The sequence below is a fragment of the Silene latifolia genome, chromosome 2 (assembly GCF_048544455.1).
Source record: "Silene latifolia isolate original U9 population chromosome 2, ASM4854445v1, whole genome shotgun sequence".
NCBI lineage: Eukaryota > Viridiplantae > Streptophyta > Magnoliopsida > Caryophyllales > Caryophyllaceae > Silene > Silene latifolia.
In genome coordinates this window covers 8992909-9012757 of record NC_133527.1, presented here as the reverse complement: position 1 = coordinate 9012757, position 19849 = coordinate 8992909, and the positions used below count along the sequence as shown (strand labels likewise).

At 36.6% G+C, this 19849-nt stretch overlaps 1 protein-coding gene across 1 annotated transcript; it reads left to right on the top strand.

The window, feature by feature from the left end:
• The first annotated feature begins 9622 nt into the window (after positions 1–9622).
• On the top strand, positions 9623–12605 carry LOC141633355 (uncharacterized). Its single transcript, XM_074445849.1, has 2 exons — positions 9623–10994; positions 11941–12605. Exons 1-2 carry the CDS (start codon positions 9623–9625, stop codon positions 12603–12605), a joined length of 2037 nt encoding a protein of 678 aa, XP_074301950.1.
• The last annotated feature ends 7244 nt before the right edge of the window (positions 12606–19849 follow it).

Sequence of the window (19849 nt, the reverse complement as noted above, 5' to 3'; positions counted from 1 at the left end):
TTGTGTTTGTGTATTAAGGTTTGTGTTTTGTGGCTGCAGCAGACTTGTGTTTGTGTGGTTTAGAGTATGGAAGGTATTGACAACGGTTATTAAACAACAACCGTTGTGAAATATGTTTTAACAACGGTTGTAAAAAACACCCGTTGTTAAATACGTTTTAACAACGGGTTTCAAAAATAACCGTTGTGATTACTTTTCACTAACTTTGCGCCAATTTTGCGCCAAATTATTAACAACGGTTGTTCATGTGTGACCCGTTGTTAAAACGAATAACAACGGTTTTTATAACCATACCCGTTGTAATTGATTTTAGTAAAATTCGCGCCATACATTCTACAACGTCTATTGTGATTTTCGTGAATAATCGTTGTTAAAGGGGCGTTGTAGTTGCCTGGATTTGTAGTAGTGAGAGGCGAAAAGAGATTTTAGGCCCTGTTTTTTGGGCTGAATAAAACTGAACTGGACTAAATTGAGCTGAATGAAACTGAACTTAATTGAAATTTGTTAAGATGAATAGAGCTAGAATAAACCGAGCTAAACGGAAGTGAGCTGAACTAAACTGAAGTGAGCTAAATAAGAGCTGAAATTAAGCTAAAAAGAACCGGGCCTAACTTGTACAACAACTAGAGGTGGCAAATAATGACACGACACGAAAACACGACACGAACCCGACACGGAATTAACGGGTTTGGGTTGAGACTTAATGACCCATTTATGTAAGTGGGTCGACACGAACACGACATGATATTTAATTGGGTTGGGTTAGGGTTGACCTCTCTAAACACGAACCCGACACGAATGACCTGTTTACTAAATTAATCCTAATTTTTTTTTATCCTCCATCACATAAATATACTTAAACTTTCAAAATATGGACGTGACACGAAAACACGACACGAACCCGACACGAAATTAACGGGTTAGGGTTGAGGCCTTATGACCCATTTATGTAAGTGGGTCGACACGAACACGACACGAGATTTAATTGGGTCGGGTTTGGGTTGGAGGGATTGTGACCCGTTTACATGTGACACGAACACGAACCCGATACGACCCGATTTGTTTGCCAGGTCTAACAACAACCTTTATTGCAAAATGAAGTACATCTATTATCTTTTCAAAAAAAAAAAAAGTACATCTATTATAAGATATCGTACTCAAAACAGTTTTATATGATACAAGTATTTCTTTTTAGTTAAAAAATGATCAATGGAGGAATATTGTGTTGGAATTGCGTCCTAAATCCAATTATATCGCGCAAATATATAGTTTTCGTTGCTTATAACGATCCTTCATATTGTCTTGTAAATCAATAAATATTTGGCAAAATTGTTTACATAATTTGTGGGAATATAACCAATTAAAACAAAAATTAAAGAATGATAATTGTATGTGGGAAGTTAAGGAACAGACAATGTGGAAAATGAGATGATGGGAAATCTAAGGATAGATTCTCAAAGTGGGGGACCTTGACAGATGAAAGTTAACATAGGTCCAACTACTTTGTTGGCGAAGTAACGAAGAAGAGACAGTGTGTTGAGGGAGACCAGGCAAATTTTGAAAGTAAAGTTGTTTACTTATACACTCATTATTGTACCTTAACCCTTTCATGGGTCATTTAAACAGTAAAGACTACATCTCCACTCCAGCTGATAAAGATGTGTCATTCTTCACTTTCGGATAGAGATGGTAATGGGTCGAGTTTTGATGTGGATCGATAAGTTAGATAAGTTTAATTTGTTGATTAATATATTGTAAAAAAATGTGTTGTAAAAAAAGTACGAGTGTATATATTAGTAGAGTAGTTCAGTGATTGAGGACAAAAAATGTCCAAGCGGGTGATATTAGATTGAAAACGTGTGTTTAAATTAAAACTAATAACACCAAATATTGACTAATGGTTGCATCTCTTGTATCACAGATTTGAACATTAATACAACATTGATTTATTAGATTCGATCTATATTCAGTTAAAAAAGTCAAAGAACAATAATTAGAGGTGTTCTGGTTCTGGTTTATTGTGATCCCGTCTAGGAGATGCACAATCATAACCAGTTGTTATCCATACTCCTCTATATCACTTAAAAGGGCAGTTAGAAGTCTAAGAACAATAATTAGGGGTGTTTCGGATCACGTTTTATCCGGGTAGTTCAGTGATTGAGACAAAAAATGTCCAGACGAGTTAGATTGAAAACGTGTGTTTAAATTTAAACTTAACACCAAATATTGACTAATGGTTATATTTCTTGTATCACTAATTTGAACATTAATACAATATTGATTAATTAGATTCGATCTATGTAAGTTAGAAGGGCGAACTGTTGTCATGTCAAAGGGTGGCAGCCGGCAGTTAGAAGTTAAAGAACAATAATTAGGGGTGTTCTGGTTCCCATATTATCCTATCTTGGTCTAATCGGGTCCGGTCGTAGACATATGCACACTCCTAGCTAGTTGAATTGTTATCCATACTTCTCTAGATGACTTAAAAGGGCAGTTACTCAGTTAGAAGTTTAAGAATAATAATTTAGGGTATTCTGGTTCTAGTCTGATTCGATTTTGGTCTAATTTGGTCAAATCTTGGACAAATGTACAATCCTAGATAGTTTCTATCAAAAATTCTCAAATAACTTAAAAGACGATTAGAAATCTAAAAACAATAATATAAGGTGTTCCGATTCAGACTTAACCAATTTTGGTCTAATCTGATCCGGTCGACAGAAGCACCATCCTAACTAGTCGTTATTATCCATACTCTCTAGATGACTACTCTCTAGATGACTTAAAAGGGCAGTTAGAAGTCTAAGAACAATATGTCGTTAACATCTTTCAAAGTGAGAAAATGACTTAGCTCAAAATCTAAAGGCCGCTACTAGTGCCACGGCTTCAATATATCTTACTCAATCTTATTTCATGGCTGTGTATATATCAACCATATGAATTAACGCACATTCTTATTTAAGACCGAACATATCCATTTTACTAATTAAAATGGGTTAAGTAAATATCATTTGATAAGACAAATAATTTAGGGATTAATAAAAGATTATCTATTACCATTATGTGGTAGTATTTGATCCGTTTAAGGGTAAAAGTATAAAACAGATATGTCCATCCTTAGTAATTAAGATTAAACAATTAAGGGGATGTTTGGTAAACTGCGGATTGGAAAATTTTCAGCATATTCAAGGCTTTTAGAATGTTTGACTTACCAATTTACTATTTTGAGTGTTTGGTAAATGACATATTGACAGAGCAGATTGGAGCTCAATCTACTGTTTTTCAATATGCTGCTCTACCTAGCATATTCACATTAGTAGATTGTGAAATATGAATCCGTCAACAATTTACACATAAATACAATAATCTATTAACCAAAATCTGCTAATTACCAAACACTTCTACTAAATCTGCTAACTGAAATATACTAGTCAAACCTGTTAATCCAATCTGTCATTTATAATCTGCTTGACCAACCTGCTTCTGTTAATATCAATCTGCTAATTACCAAACATGGCCTAAGAGTAAATTAAAAATTACTCTCTTTTAAAATCCAGTTTTTAAAAATTACTCCCTTATATTTTTTTTTCTAAAATTACTCCCTTAAGATGCACTTTTATCAAAGATTCAAAACACCAACTTAAGTTACTTATTCCGTCGGTTTATAAACTTATTTCGTTTGTGGCTTAGCCAATTTATACTTTGAAACATATAACAATGGAGAATAAGTTCAAAAATAAACGGAATAAGTCACCTAAAGTAGAGTTTTGAAACAGTTTTTGATAAAATTGCATTGCAAGGGAGTAATTTCAGGAAAAAATTATATAACGGAGTAATTTTAAAAAATAGGATTTTAAAAGGGGGTAATTTTTAATTTACTAAACAATTAATTAATAAAACAAATTTATATTTAAGATTGGACATACATATATGTTTTACTATTAAAACAGGTCATATAGATATCATTTGATAAACACAAGTTATTTAGGGATTAATAACAAATTCTCTATTATTATGGGGTATATTTGATCCGTTTTAGGGGTAAAATTGTAGAACAAATATAATATGTCTATCCTAAGTAAGATTAATTAATTAATTAATTAATATTGCTACATACCCAAATTAAATTAACACAACTTTAATTTAACCAAGTACAATAATGCAATAATAAAAAGAGACAATAGTATTAAATTGTAATAAAAACAGTAGGACTAAAGGAGTAATACTTCGTATAAGGGTAGTTCAAAAAATAATTGCAAACTTTGTTTTGTTTAATTTGATCCATCTACTACGTTATCTTATGGTTAGGAGAGCAATAACGTACATTATTAACATACTATTCACTATTGATAAATAAAATAAATAAATAGTAAATAAATGTACTATTTTGTCATTGAATGAATTCCTTACAACCTGCAGGCCAGAAATTTATGATCATAAACTCTAAACTTAGTGTACTTGAACTCTAGCATTTATATCTTACTGTGTCAATTGCCTTTTATGGGGTACATACCTTACAATTATAGAAATCAAAGTGTCATGTAATACAACGGTTTTATTGCATGCCAACCTTATTGATTTCTATTTATATGTTGTATAGTTAAATATGTTTTTTTGGTGTCAAGTATAGTTAATTATGTGATGGTTATGAATTAGTAATTTTTTGAGTTGTTTATATGGTAATTAGATGTGTGTTGAGCAAAACCATCTAGCCCTAATGATTCGGAGTTCTTTCAGATTGGAACCATGCATTAACAAACACGGGATATATCTTTAAAAGAGCAGAGATTTTTTCGAATAAGCCAGTTTATTTGGGATCGTGCAGATCCACTCTTTTTCCTATCCAAAGATCAGCCCTTTAATCACCCAATTCAAATTAAATTTGACCATACGTCGAATAGTGTAACCTAATATGAAACCGGATTTAATATCTTCCTATCTAAAATGGTCTTTACTCTAGTAGTTAATAAGAAATAACTGATGTCACTTGAAGCAATCATATCTACAACCACCCAAGCCAAGTGACTTAAATATATTACTATTTGATGTCCAAAATGGTCCGGGCTCTGTTTGACAAGTTATTTCAACTAGTTTATTTGATTAAATTAGCTTGTGTAACCAAAATTTCAGTAAGCTTATTTTTATGCAAGTGTTTGACAAGTAACTTAGTTGACCAAATATGCTATCTGAAATAAAATGATACCAAGGATAGCATGTGAAAATTAAGTTAGTTTACGCTACGGAATAATTTTAATAAATATCAACTACCTCTTCAGCTGACATTTTTTTAATATAATTTGCTACCTAATTCGCTCATAATTTCTGCTATCAGGTAGTTTTTCAGCTTTCATCTTAATTATCAGATTTCAGCTAACTTTTAAACTAGTTTTACCAAACAATGCATAATCCTAGCATTGCCTGATTTATTGCCAAAACGACCTCATTGTCAAATTTAGTGGAAAAGTTTTGTAAATGCTATGAAGAAGTCGTTCAACCAATTAATCAAAAAGAAATATGGTACTTATAGACTTTTTTGGGTTATGAAAAATCTAATATGTATTTAATTATAATAAATATTGCATGAAATCGTCCTATAATAGACTCGACACTGAATTTTTTTATTAAGGCTAGGTTTAAGTTCGATGAGGCTCAGATTGGGTATTTTTGAATTCGGGAGTCCAAATTACTTTCATGCCAACTGCGTGCTAGATGTATGCTAAGAAGATGTTTGTTTTAGAATATTGCTTGAAAATTTAAACATCAATGTTTTGGTCGATTTAAACTTAATCGTTAAAAAGAGGTATGATCAAAAATACTCAAAAATGCCACCTTGCCTAGCGGTTTTAGAGACGTGAAGTGATGTTCTTATACTCCGTAAAACATAACCTCAACTCGTTTGGTGTGTTGTGCTCTATATTTTGTAGCAATTTTATTCTTCCTTTGTCTTAGTAATCATTTATTTACTTTCAATTAAAATATTCCTCACGAAAAATACAAAAAATAAACAAATAATTGAGACAGATAAAGTTCATCAAAAAGTTATAGAATGAATATCCACAAGGGCACTTTTGCAATAAATTCGACATATGGCATTGTTGATGTATTGAAATTGGCATAAAATTTCTTGTTGAAAGGTTTATAAACAGTTCTACCTTAAACGTACCACGTTATTGACATGTGACCTTTTATATCCAAGTAAAAACTGGTCCTTCAAGGATATCATTTCATGAATAGTCATCAAACCTACATAATCTGAACTAGTAATTATTGAAGAATTACTAAACAAATAAAGGACAAAAATCAACTTCCAACCTCAGGTCCTCAGCACGTTATGGTTGAGAGGTACTCAACATAATTAAGACTGTACATATTTTTATAGGAGACGGTTTCATAAAACCTTATTGTGAGACCATTTATATAATAGGGGAGTTGTTTCTTTTATCTATGTTATATCTCAGGTTAGTGGTGTAACCAGAATCGATAAAGTGTGGGTCAGCTTAATGTAATTGGTATGTTTCGTACTTTTTATTATGAGGGCCCTAAAAGATATGAAATTTTCAAATCAAATGAGTATTATCTAAAAAACCGTGAGATCTCATCAAGACCTTCACCTTCCTCTATGTGGCTATGGCCACTGTTATCTAAACTTGGGTGAGACGGTCTCTCAGAAGATTCACGATTTAAAACTGAGTAAAAAGTTCAAACCACATAGGAGTAGCACTCGATCATGAGGGGTGGTCAAACATTAAGGCTGACCTTGCCCGCCCGGACCCGACCCATCCCTTGGGTCAATTTTTGGCCGGCCCGCCTAACCCATAGTAGCCCGAGCGGTCGAGCCCTGGTCAAACAATTCCATCCATCCCAGCCCGCCCTAGCTCGACCCGTCCCTAACTTGATATTGTTTGAAAATAATGCTGAATGGGTGACCCGCCCCGCCCAAGCCTGCCCTCGACCGGGCCGGTTTCGAGTCCACCTCCATTAAGCCCGACCCAGCCCCTGTTGACCCGCCCTCTACAGCGGGCTAGTTCTAGGTCCACCTAGCCAAGCTTGATCCGACCCAAATGTTTGACCAAGGATAGCACTCATGACTCATCATAATCAATACACACAATTACACAAAAAAAAACATCTCTTCATAAATGTTATCACTTAAAACTAATACGCAAACATAATTAAGGAAACATTAGTACAAGCTACCTCAATGATGTGGGCATAGCTAGCTACTTAGCTCTTGAATTATATCACAATTTGAGTATACTATTAGTTGGAAGGAGCTTTTGTTTCAAACTAGGTTAAGAAAACATTCCACTCATCAATCTCAAAAAAGCAAAATATAATAATTTCATGACATGACATCATACTAGACCAATATAGCCAAATATACGTACCTAAATATTAAATTGATGCAAGAATATTCAATAGGAAAGGCTTTACGTGAAAGGGTTGTTTTTTTTATATTTTGCTTTTAGTCTTTTCATAGGGGAATTCCAAATTTGAAGAAAAGTGAGAACTATACTTGTATTTTTGGTCCTTGTTTGATGCATGAAAAGGGTAAACTTACAAGAATAAAGCATTAATTGAATCATGGCAATAACACGTAAAGATTCCCTTTATAGAGACTTAGGTTCTCAGTTTCATAGAATGATTAATACACCAATGTAGGAAATGTTTCCACTTTGATAAGTTAGTAATAAATAGTTTTAGTTAGTATAGGTCCATGAAAAGAAAGTTGAATGTGATATATTGATCAAAATTATTAAAATTGATACCCTATTTTTTAGATAGGGTTGGTTTATATTTGTCGATTTAAACCTTGTACTTATATTAACTAAAATCGAAAGCAAACGTTGTTAGGTTATTTTCACATTTAAAAAAGGATTTGCAAATTGAACGAACGTCTCAATTACTATATTCATTTTCTTAAATTCCATAACATTAAGAGTTAAGACAATAGTTAATTAAATTCTGCCGAATTTGTTAGTTGTCGTTTTGAACGACTAGCATATGCTCTGGGTATGTTTATGGACTTTCCATAATTTTGATTTAGGTTTTAAAGTGTATATATTAGTACTTTTATGCCTCGGCCTAGCAGGTATGCATATCATAACTTTTATATTCTGAATCTGAAGTCTGTAACACTTCAACATATATCTCACTTCTGCCGGTAGACATAGGTATCAGATCGGCAGTGAAACACGTAAACCTCTGTTATGCTTGTTTGTTCTTTATGTTTTTTTGTTATCTTTCTTGCATTGGGTTATAACAATTATATACTCTCCTTGTCCCGGTCATTTGTTGTCATTTTCCATTTTTGGGTGTCTCAGTCAATTATTGTCCTTTCTATTTTAAGAATAACCTTGATGAGTAATTTGATCATTCATAATCAATTTGTTCCACTTGTCATTTAGCAGTTGGCTTCCTCCTCTTTCGTTTGTTGGTCTTTGTGCCAAAATCAAAGAACAACAATTAACTGAGACAGATGGAGTATATCAATGAGCTACCTTCCTTCAAACTATCTAAATCATTTTACTTTTCATGTCAAATTAGTCACCAGAATAATATATAGGATGCGGGGAAAGTAGAATCTGCACTTATTAGGATCTAATACTCACAGACAGTACATTCACCTTAACCTCTAAATTAAGACATCTTAAATTTTCAGTCTATAGACCGATCATTAACAAGATATAATCGCACGATCTTTTATTCTTTTCCATATTTTTGAAAGTTTATTGGAAAACTAGTTTATCTATCTAAACTCAACATATAATGAATGAGCATCAATACTTGGGAGGGTAAAAACCGTTACCCCCACAACTTATGTACTTTAGGGAACAGATGAAAGTAATATAAGTAACTAGTAGTCTAGTATATGTCAATTGTCAAACAGAAAAAAGACAGGCAAAATCCATAGTCCATAGCAGTAAAAGGTTAATAAAAAATGATCTTTTTGATATAGTTATCAGTAAGAAGTATACAGAAGAAGGTTAAACTCATAATATCAGAAACTGCCCTATATAGTACATAACAAGGGTACTGTCTCAACTCTGTTTGTATCAGATAATTAAATGTAAAAGAAACCCCATCACTCAGAGCTATTACATTGTTACATCCTCATCATCCAACCATAATTCTGGGATCCACCCTTAGATATCTCTTAAATGCTATCTGACCATGCAAGAATGTGTAAACCATGCATATAACAACATTGCATTCAATTTCGGAATTATTAGTCTTATTTAATACCGTCTTAACCTTACAATATCGTCATTATTATAGTTATCATCCCTTAATTAAATTAGCCACATAGCTAGCATGATTGTTTAGTTTTTGGTGTGAACCATTATCCAGTGTAATCTTATTGGGATCCATATCCCATATTATTAGGAAACTATTGTTAATATTTTCCATATTGTTATTAGTCCTATATTCTTGCCATAACTTATGATATTATGGTTGCATTGTATTCTTATTTAAGCCGAGTTTGGCATAGCAATACATCACGCTTTTCCCTCATACACTCTTAACATGGTATCAGGTGTTTCGATCCTACAAACCCTAACCTAAAAAAAAAAAAAAAAAAAAAAAAAAAAAAAAACCCACGAAAATCATCAACGCAGTCTCGATGGCTGGCAAAGACGCTTCCACACCAGAATTCCCAAAAATCGATCCGTCGAGCCCTTACTATCTCGACTCACATGATGGTCCTGGAGCCAAAATCTCCACCATCACCCTTCGTCGTGACAATTACGACGATTGGAAACAATCAATGAAGATGTCCTTGAAATCCCGTCGCAAGTTTGGATTTGTGGATGGTACAATTAAGAAACCCACCACACAATTCGACTTAGAAAATTGGGAAGTTGTCCACTGTACACTTGTGCAATGGATTCGTAATACGATCGATTCCGATATTCTTGAAGCTATCTCCTATGTCGATGATGCCTCCGTCCTTTGGGCCGAGTTGGAGGCGCAGTTCGCTGTGGTTGATGGCACCAAAATTCACAGCTTGAAAACACAGCTTCACAATTGCAAACAAACGAAAGGTATGTCCGTCACTACTTATTATGGAAAACTAAAATCATTATGGGATGCTTTGCTTGTGCACGAACCTCTGTTTTCGTGCAAATGCAACAAGTGCGATTGTCAGATTGGCCAAGCTGCTATTAAACGCCTTGACAACGAGAGGTTAAACCAATTTTTTATGGGACTTGATGCGACTTTATACGGTAATATCCGCTCTCAACAGTTTCAACTTGATCCCCTTCCCACTTTGAACCGTGCTTATATTATCGTTCCTCTTGAGGAACGCCTTCGTTCCGAGGTCGTTCCTGATGTCTCCGATGTTAGTGCTTTCGCCTTGTCCTCGGCTAATTCCACCGTGGATTGGAGGGTTTTACGGGATAAAGAACGAGCCACCCGTCAACCCTTATTTTGTTCTCACTGTGAGACCCGTGGCCATGAACTCCCTACTTGTTTCTTCAAGACCAATCGCTTTCCTGCATGGTGTGGTGATAGGCCGCGCACTCTAGCTGATTATCGTCGCTACAGGACGAATGGTCCCAGTAGCTCACGGGGCAACACGGCTGCAGGGACGTCAGGACGCGAAAAGGATACCACTGTTCACGCCAATGCCGTGATGGGTCCAACGGCTCAGTCTCTTCTTACCTCAGATCGTCTAAGCGGTATGTGTAATTGGATTCTTGACACCGGGGCTTCCAACCATGTGACGGGTCTTTTATCATGTTTGGAAGACCGTAAGATTATACCTGGCAGGCCTGTTTGTTTACCCAATGGACAACAAGTCGTTGCCACCATGACTGGCTCGGTTTATGTTAATAAATTTCTTACTCTTTATGACGTCCTTTATATTCCAAATTTGAAGTGTAATCTGATATCGATTTCCCAGCTAACATCGGCTACTAATCTCTGTTTTGAATTTGCTAAATCTTCTTGTCTTATTCAGGACCGTTCCTTGAGGACGACGATTGGAGCCGGTGAGTTACGGGATGGACTATATTGGATCGTGCGGAGACGAAGCTGCGGTGGTGAATAGTGTGACGCAACAAGGTACTTTTGATCTCTGGCACCGGCGTCTTGGTCACCCGTCAGATAAAGTAGTCAAGATAATTCCTCCTCTTAGTGGTATAAATCGAAATAAGGACTTGGTTTGTGATATTTGTCATTATGCAAAACAACATCGTCACAGTTTTAATTCCAATAATAAACATGCTTCCGATTTATTTGAATTGATACACTGTGACTTGTGGGGCTCTTATCGAGTTCCCTCATCGTGTGGTGCGCGATATTTTTTAACCATTGTCGACGACTACTCCCGGGCCACATGGGTTTACTTACTGCTTGATAAAACAGATGTTACCGATATGTTTATGAGCTTTATTAATATGATTGCCAATCAATTTTCAAAAACAATCAAAACCGTTCGAAGCGACAACGGGACAGAATTCAATTGTATGGCTGGTTATTTTTTCTCGCAAGGCATTAAGTTCGAGACATCCTGTGTCGGCACGCCTCAACAAAATGGGCGTGTCGAACGCAAACATCAACACATTTTAAATGTTGCGCGTGCCCTCCGTTTTCAAGGTAATCTACCCACGACTTTTTGGGGTGAATGTGTCCTTTCCGCTGCCTATTTAATTAATCGGACTCCTTCATCTTTACTAAATGGAAAAACTCCATTCGAATGCCTGTTTGGTGCGGCACCCTCATACATGAATTAGCGAGTTTTCGGTTGTCTGTGCTTTGCTCATAATCAAAATACTAAGGGAGACAAATTTGCCAAGCGAGGTCGTAAGTGTGTATTCGTGGGTTACCCATCTAACAAAAAGAGGTGGAAGCTTTATGATCTCGAAACCAAGACATTTCTTGTTTCCCGCGACGTTGTTTTTCATGAATCGGATTTCCCATTTGTGACTAATGAAGGTACTGTGATCGAGTCCTCACTTGAGCATGATTCACCAATTTTTGATGAGCCTTTTAATGGCTCCCCATCCTCTGACCCGGACCCTTCTCCTTCGCCTGCTGGGTCGGCCACACCGGCCACTGATGGGCCTGGTCCAGAGGAGCCTCAGGAGGACCCGGTTCTCGACACAGAACAGGCCACGGACAGCTCTATCGTGAGCACTGAACCCGAACCAGCCGCGCTTGCCAAGGGCCATCGCATTCGCTTTCCAAATTCTCGTCTTAGCGGTTATGTTCTTGATACCACGCACGGTCCATCCCGGTCCTCTGACTCACCGAGCTCTTCCGTGTCGCCCTCAGGTACGCCCTATGATTTAGCAAATTATGTTAATTGTCGGTTATTTTCGCCAAAGCATCGTCAGTTTTTAGCAGCTGTGACAATGGGTATTGAACCCCCAACTTTCAAAGAAGCCATTCGTGATGAAGGTTGGTGCGAAGCTATGAAGCTTGAAATTGCTGCCCTTGAAAGGAATGAGACATGGGAGCTTGCCGATCTTCCGCCTGACAAAAAGGCCCTTGGTTGTCGATGGATTTATAAAATCAAATACAAGTCCGATGGCTCGATTGAACGATTGAAAGCACGCCTAGTTGTCTTTGGGAACCATCAAGTCGAAGGGTTGGATTAAGGTGAGACATTCGCTCCTGTTGTTAAAATGGTTACTGTCCGCACTTTCTTAGCTGTCGCAGCCATTAACAAATGGGAGCTTCATCAGATGGATGTGCACAATGCATTCTTGCATGGTGACTTGGACGAGGAAGTGTACATGAGAATTCCACCCGGTTTCAGTCGCGGCAAGGAAGGTAAAGTTTGTCGTTTGAAAAAGTCCCTATATGGCCTACGTCAAGCTCCTTGTTGTTGGTTTGCTAAACTAACCACGGCACTAAAAGATTACGGGTTCCAACAATCGCACTCCGATTATTCACTCTTTTACTACTCGCAAAACCAGGTTCGGCTGTTTATTCTTATTTATGTTGACGATCTGGTTATTGCGGGGAATGATTCTTCCGCTGTTGCAAATTTTAAGTTGTATTTGGGAAAGTGTTTTCACATGAAGGATTTGGGGCCCCTCAAATATTTTTTGGGTCTCGAAATTTCTCGCAGTTCCGAAGGAATTTATGTTAGTCAACGTAAATATGCTCTCGATATAATTTCTGAAGTGGGTCTCTTGGGTTGTAAGCCTGCTTCGACCCCCATTGAACAACATCACACGCTTGGTACAGCTACTGGGCCGCTCCTCGAAAATGTCGAGTCTTATAGGCGACTTGTTGGTCGTCTAGTCTATTTATCGGTGACACGCCCCGATTTATCCTACGCCGTACACATACTGTCTCGGTTTCTCCATCAACCGCGAGAGGAACATATGTCCGCGGCATTACGGGTTGTTAAGTACCTAAAGGGAAGCCCGGGTCAAGGTATTTTACTTCGAACTGATAGTGACTTGCGTATTACTGGATGGTGTGATTCCGACTATGGCGGCTGTCCGACATCGAGGCGATCCGTCACAGGTTGGTTCATTCTCCTTGGCGGGTCTCCTGTATCGTGGAAAACCAAAAAGCAAACCACGGTCTCGTTATCCTCCGCAGAGGCGGAATATAGATCCATGGCGAACATTCTATGTGAATTAAAATGGCTGAAAGGTCTTCTTCTCAATTTCGACATTCATATTAATGTCCCTATAAAGGTATTTTCTGATAGCAAGTCGGCCATTGATCTCGCTCGCAACCCCGTCTTTCATGAACGCACTAAGCACATTGAAATCGACTGTCATTTTATTCGGGACGCTATCCTCGATGGTTTGATCACCACGGCTCATGTGTCTACTACGTCACAACTAGCCGATATCTTTACAAAAGCATTGGGTGCTCCTCAGTTCCTTAGTCTTCTCAGCAAGCTCGGCGTTCTCGACCTTCACGCTCCAGCTTGAGGGGGGGTATTGGGATCCATATCCCATATTATTAGGAAACTATTGTTAATATTTTCCATATTGTTATTAGTCCTATATTCTTGCCATAACTTATGATATTATGGTTGCATTGTATTCTTATTTAAGCCGAGTTTGGCATAGCAATACAATCACGCTTTTCCCTCATACACTCTTAACAAATCTGGATTTGAACCGGGTAAGATTATTACTATGGCGGTAAAATTATCGGTCATGAGTTATATCATTGTTGCATTATTCCACCATAACATATATAGCATGATTGTCGTAGGCTCCGTTCTTTTCGGCTGAAAAAAGCTGAGATGAATTGAACTTAATAAAAGCTGAGCTGAACTGAATGGAGCTGATGTAAAAGTTAGTTTGAATAGAGCTGAACTGAAATAAACTTAATGGAGCTGAGCTGAACTGAAATGAGCTTTAATAAAATGAGCTGAAATTAAGTGTAATACTACGGTTTTCATAGGTTGGTACTCGACCGAGTATGGCCTACTCGGTCGAGTAAAGGGTGTCGTGTTTCTTGGATTGGCTACTGCCCAGGAACACTCGGCCGAGTATGTGGAATACTCGACCGAGTAGCGGGTACTCGGCCGAGTATACTCTATACTCGACCGAGTATCCGGTCCGTCGAGTGTTATTTCCGCGGTTTGATTTAGAGATGATTAGGGCGATATAAAATGCGTTAAACAGTTTCTCATTACATTTTACAAAACCTAAACACTTCTACGACGCTCTAATCCTCTCCAAATCCCTCCCTAAAGTGTTTGTGATTTTAGCAAGTACATTCATCCCTTTGTTTCATCGTCGGTAAGTCCTTATCTTCATATTCTTTTGTTCGTATTTCTAGGGTTGTTGGCTTTAATTATGAATTGGGGGAAATGGGGTTTTGCATATAGTGATTGTTATTATGTGATTGTTGATTAGGCGGAGACTTCGTAGAGTAGCCGTTCTAGATCGCTTGCTTGTGTTCCTTGCAGTTGTGCTAAGGTAGGGTTTCCCTACTTAGTTCCTGTTTAATTGATTTGAGATTATGTTGTATTGTGTACGATTGTTTGTCTGCTGATCATCGTTAGACTGTTGGTGCGGTGTTGGTGTGGTGGTAGTGATGATGTTGTGATGATTGTGGTGGAGTCACTTGCGGGATTGGCTTCACACCCTAGTTCGCCCTCTGTGGAACCCGCCACGGGAGGGGATGTGCACATTAAGGGACACGGATATCGCTCGTTGATGAGCGGGACTTAGTTGGGGATTGGCTGCGGTCCCCCACTGGCGGCGAGGGTACCTGTTGTGATGGGTAATCTGACAGGGCTACACACTTCGGTGTGTAGTCATTTACTGTGTGAGATCGGGAGACCGGAGGTGGAGGATGATCATGTGGGGTAATATCCGTATAAAACCCATTTATAACAAGGATTATAACGCAAATTAACATGTGATTAATTGTCATAAACGAAAAAAAAAAAAGAGAAACGATAAAGAATATGAATCAACCTCAGATCCTGTGCAATTCGGCCTAATGAACAGAAATCAATGTAGATTTCCTCCTAATCGTTGCACCCAAGACCGTCTGAGACTATGCCCCTTGTGCTAGAAATTACCCTCTAATTGCCTTGCAATATTGAGAGAGTTTTTGTGATGTTTTCGATGAGAGATCTAGAATTTCAGAGAAAATTGCCCCGAAAACCCTAATTTTTGTGCAAATGACAAAAGATTAGGTCAAAAAGGAGAGAAGCTCTCCTTTTGTTCCTCTCGGTTGGCCGTGGGTTCGCTTAGGGAGGGAGTGGGCTTTCCACTTCCTCCTTATTAAACTCGTGGTCCGACTCATTTCGTTAAATGTATATGACGGGTTTTAATTATAAATCGTCATCCGTCATCGGATATTAAAATATCAACTAGTAACATGACTCAGTCGATATATTAATACTTGTCCGACAATGACAATATTGTATAATTAATTAATTCAATATACATTAATTAAATATAATCGTTTATATTCAATTTACGAATTAACCGCTTAATTCACATTAGCCAGTATTATTTAATCCGTATTAAACAATTATCTCAACATCGCGTTTGACTAATTATTAGTCAATAACTCCGACTAACTGCTTAGTCATATTAGGCATCAACATGACTGTATTTTCATACCGTCACATCTCTCAAACGTATCCTATGTTAGGTTCATATACCTATTATTAGACTCCTCTAATAGTGAACTAATTAACTTGTTAATTATTTGTTCTTTAGATCTAGTGCATGCATAACAAAATGAAAGATTTATAAGAAAAACAATGTTCCTTACATTGTTAGTTGGTTCGAAAATTTGGGCACAAGTAAGGTCACCTTCCTTCACTTGTTCTTGAGCTTATAATGATGGATGATCCTCCTAAGACTCCAAGTTTAGAAGCCACTCCAATAAATTGCACCCAAGATTAATCCCAAAAATCTCTACTAATATTAACTAGATATATAGTAGAAATATTACCTTAATAATACTAATATTTTTGTATTACTACCTCTAGTAATAGATGATGAGTATATTAGTATTTTTAGAGAGTTTTTATTGCTTTGCATGTGAGGAAAATTAGAGAGTAAAACAAGCCAACAACCAACAACAAAAATGAGCAACAAATGCTCATCTTTATAAGGCCAAAACCGTGGCCTCCTATGCTTGTGGGGAATCTTTTGCTTTTGTTTTATTCTCTTGTTTAGTCTATATAGAGTGTAGGGAGCAATGGTGTAAGAAGTAGTATGAAAAGCCTTGTGTGATATGTCACTATCACACAATAACCAACACTAACAAAAGACAAAAGAGCATCTCTTGTGCTCTTATTATGGCCGAAAATTTGGTCTTATTTTGGTCCATTTTTGCCTTTTGTCATTTGTCCCACAAATGCATATAAGTCATATGTTTAACTATCTTACATATTTAATTATTAATGTAATCATTTAACACTTAAATATTACAATTAATAATATAATATACACTCCACTTTTTGAGTAGTATACTACCATTATATCATCATATAATGGGTCCCATAATTGCTAGTTAGTTAAAATTACAACTTCTTGTAACTTTAAATAACTAATTACCTCTACCTCAAAACTTATATTAATACCTCAACTAATTTAGTAATATAACACTTAATTACTAAATTTAATCTTTATTTAATCACATTAAAATAAGACGCAAAATTGCACTCCCATAATTAAGGAATTAATTAATCAGACGCATACAATTAATTAAATATCTATTTGGGCCTCATCTTATAGGTGTGACCTAAAGGGATCAACTGACCACCACCGTCACACTTAAAAGTAATGTCAAACTCTAGTTAGCCAATCATTACCGATTAATGACGGTCGATCATTTGTATAAAGAATCATCCTCACGTATTCTTAAATTGAGATTTAATTATGATATTTAAATCATGTGATCGCACTATTGTTGAGGACACATTTCCCAACAATCTCCCACTTGTCCTCGACAAGTGTGCGTCACCAATTCTCTTGTCCTATTACAATCTCCCACTCAATGCAAGGTGTCTTGCAGGTCGTACTTACATTTGATCATATCTTGAGTGGTTTTCTCGATCCGGAGATTAAGCGTCGACCGGAATTATCTATCATAGATACCTTCCGAGCGTGGCCACGCATTTTCAATTAACTACTCCTCGAGTGGCCTTGAGATTTCAAACAACCCCGACAAGGGGTGGACAATTCCTATCGCCCTATTCCCTTCGTTCAGCCACAGTCCATCATAACCCAAAATATACCCAGTTTGACCTCATTTACGAAATCGTAGAGTATAAATCAAAGCTAATCAGAAGTTGTGCCAACTTGGGCGAATAGTCTCTAGTCAAAAGAATTGACTCATAAGAATACTATAGTAGCTCTTGCCACGACCAGGCTTTATGAATTACCGGAACTCTATAAGCGGTCATCGCCCGACGTGATTGTCCCATACAATCTGCCTATGTGATCGACTAGTCATCCCATATGACTCTATGGCACTTGAACTTGCCATCAATCGCATCACACTCTACTTACTTCGAGATGTCACCTCATATAAGTAACTAGGGGCGAATACCATGTCAATCCAGTTCACTTTAATGGGGTTCAATTTGTCTCTACAACCCATTCGGATACGACAAAGTAGCAGGTGAGTTTTAATAAAACTCAAACGATAAATGTGATTATCACATATGAATAGTCAATACACTATTACTACTTCATATTCTATAATCTTTAGTGTATTATTAACACTAATTAAAATGCAATACAAGCTTGGCAAGTGGATATACCCGATATCCATATATTCCAACTTTATTAATTGCTATTTCCTTTCATTCAATGTCATCTCTTATGACATGAATTTCTCTAAGTATATGTCTAGACTTCATACTAGACTTGGGCTCTTTAACTTGAAAGACGCTCCCATTGTTATCGCATAACTTGTGATAAAGTCATTTGTTGAGGGATTCACCCTTAATCCCTATGTTGACCATTTTATCACAATTTACTTAGATTCCTTTTGTAGTATTTGCAATGCGCGAAATTTAAAACACCTTTCTTAGTTTCTTTCTCCTTTGTCAATAAGACATCCTAGGATTTCAACAAATCCGTTTTGGTTTGGAAACTAAAGTTTGTGTATCCCATCAACACCTAACTTAGTTTATCATCCAAACATGTGAACGACTCCTTCCCTAATTCTTCTCAAGAATCTCAAGGATGTTCTATAAGGCTCTCACAAACCATATCATGGGAATTATCTTGTTATTGACTTATTATGCCCTAGGCATATTTTTCATCACAAAGACATGCGTCTGTTGGCATACATAATCGTTCTAATGGCGGAAACATTAGCAATCGATTTCATGTAATCAACAACTTAATGGGTTCGGTGAACGACTATGATTCCATCATAGTAATTCCACTTTCATCATCATGAATAAGCCATTCAACCTTGTTGATGTTACAACAGATACGAAAGATCTTATCCTCATAAGACTCTCAACTCTATGCCAATATACTCTCACATAGATTCGGTAATCTAACGTATATTGCACCCTTTCCTAGTCTCCCAATCACTCTTACTTAAGAGAGCATTGGTACATTATTCTCAATAATTAATATGTCATCAACATATAAGACATGGAAAAACAATTCTAGCTCCCACTTAACTTCATGTATATCATGATTCTTCAATCATGTGAATGAAACAATTCACTATAATCACATGAATGAAAAGTATAATCCTTTAATGCTAGCTTAAAACCAACTTGTGATCACTTAAGATAGCTACGCATAATATGTTAGGATTCTTAGATCTTAATCTAAGGTTTTGTGTTTGAAACACTTCCTTCTCTAAATTCCCATTTTAGAAAAGCGAATTTTTATTTGCCATTCTTCATTAAAATGAAATGCGGCAATTCCTAACACAATTTGTCTTGATCAACATCTTTATGTAAATCTTATGCATTTGTGTACTCTAAAGCTCTATTTCCCTTTAAAGAGACCCTCACTTTAAAGTAAATCTACTCATGAGCAACAATTTTTGGATTGTAATGCTTCGGCTCGTATGTAACAAGGTCATGATACTAGGTAACAAGGTCATGATACTATCACTTTCACAAAGTAATATTTTTGAACAATAAGACATGTGCGATAAACTCCCACTGAACTATGCTCTCATACTATCTTCATAGATAATAGTTCAATACCAATTCCCACTCTATAATTCAATTACTTTCACAAAGTAACATTTCAACTATAAGAGCTGTTTGTGACGATTCATCTTCTCCCACTCTATCTCTCAGAAATACTTCTATCTTCTTGAGAGATAGTTTTGTGAGTCACAAACATATATATTTAACGGAGTATTAGGATTTTATCCAGACTATGTATTAGCATTCAAAAGGCCATCCTAA

What these genes read in the sequence shown, in the direction of transcription:
- LOC141633355 (XM_074445849.1), top strand. Translation starts at nt 9,623, where the DNA reads ATGGCTGGCAAAGACGCTTCCACACCAGAATTCCCAAAAATCGATCCG. An exon ending in GAGGACGACGATTGGAGCCG is followed by an intron (nt 10,995 to 11,940) that starts GTGAGTTACGGG and finishes TGACTAATGAAG; the next exon opens with GTACTGTGATCGAGTCCTCA.